We start from the raw sequence: 6,978 nt of genomic DNA on the forward strand, positions 1-6,978 counted from the left end.
GAAGCGAGCTAAAGTGAGAAGGCGAATCCCGCTTATGCGGTTGTGCGTAGGGCTTGGGACCCACCACATAAAAACGAATAACCAGTGAATAAGAAACACAGGCCTCGGATGAGAAACCCCCCTTTTGATGACGACCACGGCAAACGTATAAAGGACTATGATTTAAGGGCATGCACCTGGAATGTCCGGACCCTTAATTGGGAAGGTGCCTCTGCCCAGCTGGTTGATGTCCTCGTAAGAGTAAAGGCTGACATCACCGCAATCCAAGAAATGCGATGGACGGGACAAGGACGGAAGAAGATGGGTCCTTGTGACATCTACTACAGCGGCCATATAAAGGAGCGCAAATTCGGTGTGGGATTCGTGGTGGGAGAGAGACTCCGTCGTGGAGTCCTGGCATTCACTCCGGTGGATGAACGTCTAGCCACAATCCGCATCAAAGCGAGGTTCTTCAACATATCGCTGATTTGCGCCCACGCCCCGACGGAAGAGAAGGACGATGTGACCAAAGATACCTTCTATGAGCGCCTAGAACGTACCTATGAGCGCTGCCCCCGCCACGATGTCAAAATCGTGCTTGGCGATTTCAACGCTAGGGTGGGTAAAGAAGGTGTCTTTGGCACAACAGTCGGAAAATTCAGCCTCCATGACGAAACATCACCAAACGGTCTGAGGCTGATCGACTTCGCCGGGGCCCGAAATATGGTCATCTGTAGCACTAGATTCCAGCATAAGAAAATCCATCAAGCTACTTGGCTGTCCCCGGATCGAATCACTCGCAACCAGATCGATCATGTTGTGATAGATGGACGACATGTCTCCAGTGTCTTGTAGCAGCTAAGATACGCACCCGCCTCTGTGTAGAAAAGCGCACACGTCAACAAACACAAGGAAGGTTCGACATCGAGAAGCTGCAATCACAACCGACAGCCGAACGATTTTCTACTCGACTTGCACTCCTGCTCTCTGAGAGCACTCATCAGCATCTCGGTATAAGGGAGCTGTGGGACGGCATATCAAACTCCTTACGTACAGCTGCAACCGAAACCATTGGCTTTCGGAAAAACCAAAAAAACAGCTGGTATGATGAGGATTGTCGTCTCGCAGTGGAGAGAAAACAGACTGCCTACCTCGCAATGTTGCGATCGACCGCAACACGAGCGGGATGGGAAAGATACCGAGAGCTGAAGAGGGAAGCGAGACGCATTTGCAGAAAAAGAAAGAAAGAGGCAGAAATGCGTGAGTATGAAGAGCTTGACAAGCTGGCCGACAGGGGTAATGCTCGAAAATTTTACGAAAAGATCCGGCGACTAACTGAAGGTTTCAAGACCGGAGCACACTCCTGTAGGACCCCCAGCGGTGATCTAGTGGTTGATGACCAGAGTATACTGTGTTTGTGGAGGGAACACTTCCTCAGCCTGCTGAATGGCAGTAAAAGTACAACACCAGGAGATGGCGAACCCGATTCCCCAATCGACGACGATGGAACAGATGTTCCATTGCCCGACCGTGAAGAAATTAGAATAGCAATTACCCGCTTGAAGAACAACAAGGCGGCGGGGGCCGATGGATTGCCGGCCGAGCTATTCAAATACGGCGGCGAAGAGCTGATAAGGTGCATGCATCAGCTTCTTTGCGAAATATGGTCGGAAGAAAGCATGCCCGACGATTGGAATCTCAGTGTACTCTGCCCAATCCACAAAAAGGGAGACCCCACAATCTGCGCCAACTATCGTGGGATAAGCCTCCTTAACATCGCTTATAAGGTTCTATCGAGCGTACTGTGTGAAAGACTAAAGCCCACCGTCAACAAACTGATTGGACCTTATCAGTGTGGCTTTAGACCTGGAAAATCAACAACTGACCAGATATTCACCATGCGCCAAATCTTGGAGAAGACCCGTGAAAAAAGGATCGACACACACCATCTATTTGTCGACTTTAAAGCTGCTTTCGACAGCACGAAAAGGAGCTGCCTTTATGCCGCGATGTCTGAATTTGGTATCCCCGCAAAACTAATACGGCTGTGTACGTTGACGTTGAGCAACACCAAAAGCTCCGTCAGGATCGGGAAGGACCTCTCCGAGCCGTTCGATACCAAACGAGGTTTCAGACAAGGTGACTCGCTATCGTGCGACTTCTTTAACTTGATGCTGGAGAAAATTATAAGAGCTGCAGAGCTAAATAGAGAAGGTACAATCTTCTACAAGAGTGTACAGCTCCTGGCGTACGCCGATGATATTGATATCATCGGAAACAACACCCGCGCCGTTAGTTCTGCTTTTTCCCGCCTGGATAAGGAAGCGAAGTGAATGGGTCTGGTGGTGAACGAGGACAAGACGAAATATCTCCTGTCATCAAACAAACAGTCAGCGCATTCGCGTCTTGGCTCCCACGTCACTGTTGACAGTCATAACTTTGAAGTTGTAGATAATTTCGTATACCTAGGAACCAACATTAACACCGATAATAATGTCAGCCTTGAAATCCAACGCAGAATCACTCTTGCCAACAGGTGCTACTATGGACTGAGTAGGCAATTGAAAAGTAAAGTCCTCTCTCGACGAACCAAAATCAAACTCTATAAGTCGCTCATTATTCCCGTCCTGATGTATGGCGCTGAAGCGTGGACGATGACAACATCCGATGAGACGACTCTTGGGGTTTTCGAGAGAAAGGTTTTGCGCAAGATTTATGGTCCTCTAAACATTGGCAACGGCGAATACCGCAGACGATGGAACGATGAGCTGTACGATTTATACGACGACATTGACATAGTTCAGCGAATAAAAAGACAGCGGCTACGCTGGCTAGGTCATGTTGTACGGATGGAAGAAAACACTCCAGCTCTGAAAGTATTCGATGCAGTACCCGCTGGAGGAAGCCGCGGAAGAGGACGACCTCCACTCCGGTGGAAAGACCAAGTGCAAAGTGACCTGGCTTCACTTGGTGTTTCCAGTTGGCGCCAAAAAGCAAAAAGGAGGAATGAGTGGCGCGCTCTGGTGGATTCGGCTATAATCGCTTAAAGCGGTTCCTATGCCAAATATATATATATATATAAATATGTAGAAACAAATTAATGAAGTGTAAATATATTTAAAGTGCAAAATATATGTGAACAATTCCATATACAGTGAGAAATAACGTGTTGAAAATTGTTAATTTTAAATCTTTAATTGCAAATATCTCAGAAACTATAAGTTTGCTGCGGTTCGGTTTTTCACGACGCGCCTATGCATCAAATGCACCAAAAAAGCGGTGAATGGTACCAAAAATCCATCCACCAAATGCACCAAAAATAGCGTAGTAAGTGGGTAGGGGTTTCTCGATCCCCAAAATCCAAAATTTTTGCCAGAATAAAATAATTAACATTAAAAAAACATTAACATTAACATATTTTCAACAGAAAAAATCAAAACTTCAAAACATAAACAGTCAATATTGTCAAATTTATTTTTCTCAGTTCAGTTGATATTGAGATTTTCATAAGAACAGTTGTGTTGAACGGAGCGATTTGAATTTGTTCTCGAAGAAAATAATTACAAAAAAAAACATGACGCAAATAATAAATAAACAAAAAATATTTTCTTACTGAATATTGTGGAATATTTATATATTCGTAATACAATTGTATATATACAATATACAACAAAATTAGCGGATACCAAAATAATTGCCGAAAAAGTGAGTGCAAAAAATTTCTTACAAAAACACAAAAACAAAATCATAACAGGGATTGCATTATCGCAAGGCAATATGTCCTTCCTTTTAAATGGTAAACTTTTACGATCTTCTCTATCGAAGACAGTTTTAAACTGGACCGGACTTGGGGCTACGCGTGAAAAGCACGTGATGCCCAAGCATTTGGAAAAAATCAATAAAGACAAAGACCCACCATTTGCACACATGGTTGAGTATTATTATCACTCGGCCGCTCAGCTAATGGAGCCGATGATGATAAAGGAGCTGGAAAAGTATCCTTACATGAAGAAGGAACAGCGTGAACAACGTGTTTCCGCCATGCTTAAATTGATGGGCTGCACTACAAATCTATTGGAAGTTACCTTCCCTATAATAAGAAGTGATGGCAATTACGAGCTAATCACCGGCTATCGCGCACACCACACTAGACACAGATTACCACTCAAAGGCGGTGGGTTCAATTATATTATTGGCTATTATTTTTCTAGAAAAGCTGGTATATTCAAAAAATTTCTCAACGAATTTTCTAGAATATATGCATGTAGTTGTGTGTTTCAAGAAAATGTTCTTCCTTTTCAAAGCTTCAACTGGTGATGTCTAGCATGATATATATAACTGACTGATCATATCCGTTCCTCTTTTGTAGGCATACATTTTGCCATGGTCGTCGACGCCGATGAGATACGCGCATTGGCTTATCTGATGGCGTTTAAGACGGCTTGCGTGAATGTACCGTTTGGTGGTTCCAAGGGTGGCATACGTATCGACCCGAAGAAGTATACTGCACAAGAATTGCAAACAATTACGCGTCGCTATACAATGGAGCTATTACGTCGCAATATGATAGGTCCGGGTATAGATGTACCGGCACCAGATGTGAATACCAGCCAACGCGAGATGAGTTGGTTGGTGGATCAATATATTAAAACTTTTGGTAATTTTTTTTATGAAATATTAGAAAACGTCTTGATAGACAAATAAATTGTTCTTCTAGGCTATAACGATGTAGATGCATTGGCCATCAGGACTGGTAAGCCAGTAGAAATAGGCGGTATAAATGGTCGCACCGCCGCCACGGGACGTGGTCTATTTAAGGCGGCTGAATGTTTTATTATGGATAAAGATTGGATGGATTTATTAGGCTGGAAGACTGGTTGGAAAGATAAAACCGTGATCGTACAAGGGTTTGGCAATGTCGGTTCCCATGCATCCGTTTTTGTAGTGGAAGCCGGTGCCAAACTGATCGGTGTTCAAGAATTTGACGTGTCTCTTGTAAATGAGAATGGCATAGATCCAAAGGTATGTGGCGTATTGAAAATAAATATCTCCATGATAATATGTTTTTAATTTTCTTCATATACTTAGGACTTAATGGAGTATTATGCAAAAAATAATAAATCAATCAAGGGCTATACCAAAGCCACCGAAAAAGAGGGCAGTTTGTTGGGTGAAAAATGCGATATACTAATGCCTTGCTCTACGCAAAAGGTTCTCACTGTCGAAAATGCTAACAGTGTACAAGCCAAGATGATTTTAGAAGGCGCTAATGGTCCTTCGACGCCAGCTGCCGATGAAATATTACGTAAAAAGAATGTACTCATTATACCGGATTTGTTTTGCAATGCTGGCGGTGTAACGATATCCTACTTTGAGTACTTAAAGAATATCAATCATGTATCTTATGGCAAAATGAATGTTAAACGCGAGAAAGCCATAATCAACGAGATCTTTAACTCCATGAATGAGTGCGACGTAAGTGAACTTTGACCACAAATAAATAAGTTAATTTGTTAATATGAATTTTTTTAATTTATTTATTTAGGATAAGTTTAAGCCAAACGAAAAGTTAAAGCTCATAAGAGACTGTACGAAGGAGGCGGATATTGTAGACGCAGGACTACAAACAGTTATGGAAACTGCGGGGGCAGGCATTAAGATTGTGGCCAATGAATTCGGTCTCTGCAATGATTTACGCACCGCTGCCTTTATTTACTCGATTTCTAAGATTTTCCGAGCCTTAGAAATGGAGGGCATTTCTCAACAATAATTACAGAATGCGTCTGAAGTCGCTAGGCGATTGTTTATTTTTACACATGTCAAGAATGTCCGAATGAATGAAATAAATAACTCGCACACACTTTATTTACTTAAACTATTTTATTAGAATTATATGTTAAACAAATAAATGATTTTAACGTCTATCAATATGTACTGGAGCTAAGCAACAACCGCTTTGCTTGAGAGTCAACCAACGAATCCCTCGTCGTAAACTGTCGGTGACAGCTCGGCATCTCCTGACATTTCGTCCTGCAAGGACGATTCGTCGTCTTCGTCGTCGTCATCCAAATCTGGACTCGGTATACACCACGGTTTCATGTGGTCTACACTACATATGTTACTATAACGTCTTTGAGTATGTGTTGAGTCTGGTAGATCTGCGATGAGTACCTTTGTCACAATATATGGACCTTTGAATACAGCGTCCAGCTTATGCGACTCACCTGTCGCATTGGGAACACGATCGATGACCACTAAGTCCCCGACATCGTATTTTCGTGATGAATTACATCGTTTATCATAACGTTTCTTCCACTTTGCTCTCTCTGCCATGATGTTGCTGGCTGCTTTATCCCGTTTGATGTTGATGGGTGTATTATCTTTGTCGACATCGCGTAATGCTTGTATCATCCGGTTATATGTTACGTCTCTGGGATTAAAATGAAACACTAGTTCATTTGGCGTGAATTTGGTGACATCATTACGTTGGGAGTTAATACTCCACTGGATATTCGGAAGTACGTTGTCCCATGATTTGGCCGTTTCGCTCATACATTTTAAAGCATTGAGAACTGTCTTATTCACTCGTTCGGCCTCATCTGTCGTTACTTTCCCGTTTATAATGTTGCTGATGTTTCGTAAACTCTCATCTTGGAGTTGCATTGAATAAACCCAATCGTTAATCTCTGGCGTGTTATTAATTTGTAATACTTTTTCTGCTACAGTGTTCAAGCTGGTCATCGTCTCAGCTGGCGCTCGACTAAGAGAGTCGGCGTGTTGCATTTTTGAACCCGATCGATGTTTACATACAAAATCGAATTCCTGGATTCGTAACCACCATCTAGCAATGCGTGGTCTCAATGGTGTGGTAGCCTTAGTTGTTGCTACCGCATTACAATCCGTTCGTACAATAAATGGAGCACCTAATAAATATACTCGTAGTCGTTCAAGCGTCTCAACAATAGCCAAAACTTCTAATTCGTGTGATGGATAATTTGC

The 6,978-nt window shown here is 42.8% G+C and overlaps 1 protein-coding gene across 2 annotated transcripts; it reads left to right on the top strand.

Annotated features, from left to right (window-relative positions):
• The first annotated feature begins 3,497 nt into the window (after positions 1-3,497).
• Positions 3,498-5,848, top strand: LOC128920055 (glutamate dehydrogenase, mitochondrial-like). 2 transcript variants are annotated; one of them, XM_054226263.1, is made up of 5 exons: positions 3,498-3,684; positions 4,349-4,636; positions 4,697-5,001; positions 5,068-5,454; positions 5,525-5,848. In XM_054226263.1, exons 2-5 carry the CDS (start codon positions 4,363-4,365, stop codon positions 5,747-5,749), a joined length of 1,191 nt encoding a protein of 396 aa, XP_054082238.1. In that variant the 5' UTR covers positions 3,498-3,684; positions 4,349-4,362; the 3' UTR covers positions 5,750-5,848. The 2 variants fall into 2 exon arrangements, with proteins under 2 accessions (XP_054082238.1, XP_054082237.1); XM_054226262.1 differs by lacking the exon at positions 3,498-3,684 and adding an exon at positions 3,705-4,153.
• Positions 5,849-6,978: the final 1,130 nt, after the last annotated feature.

This window comes from Zeugodacus cucurbitae, chromosome 3 (genome assembly GCF_028554725.1).
Source record: "Zeugodacus cucurbitae isolate PBARC_wt_2022May chromosome 3, idZeuCucr1.2, whole genome shotgun sequence".
Lineage (NCBI taxonomy): Eukaryota > Metazoa > Arthropoda > Insecta > Diptera > Tephritidae > Zeugodacus > Zeugodacus cucurbitae.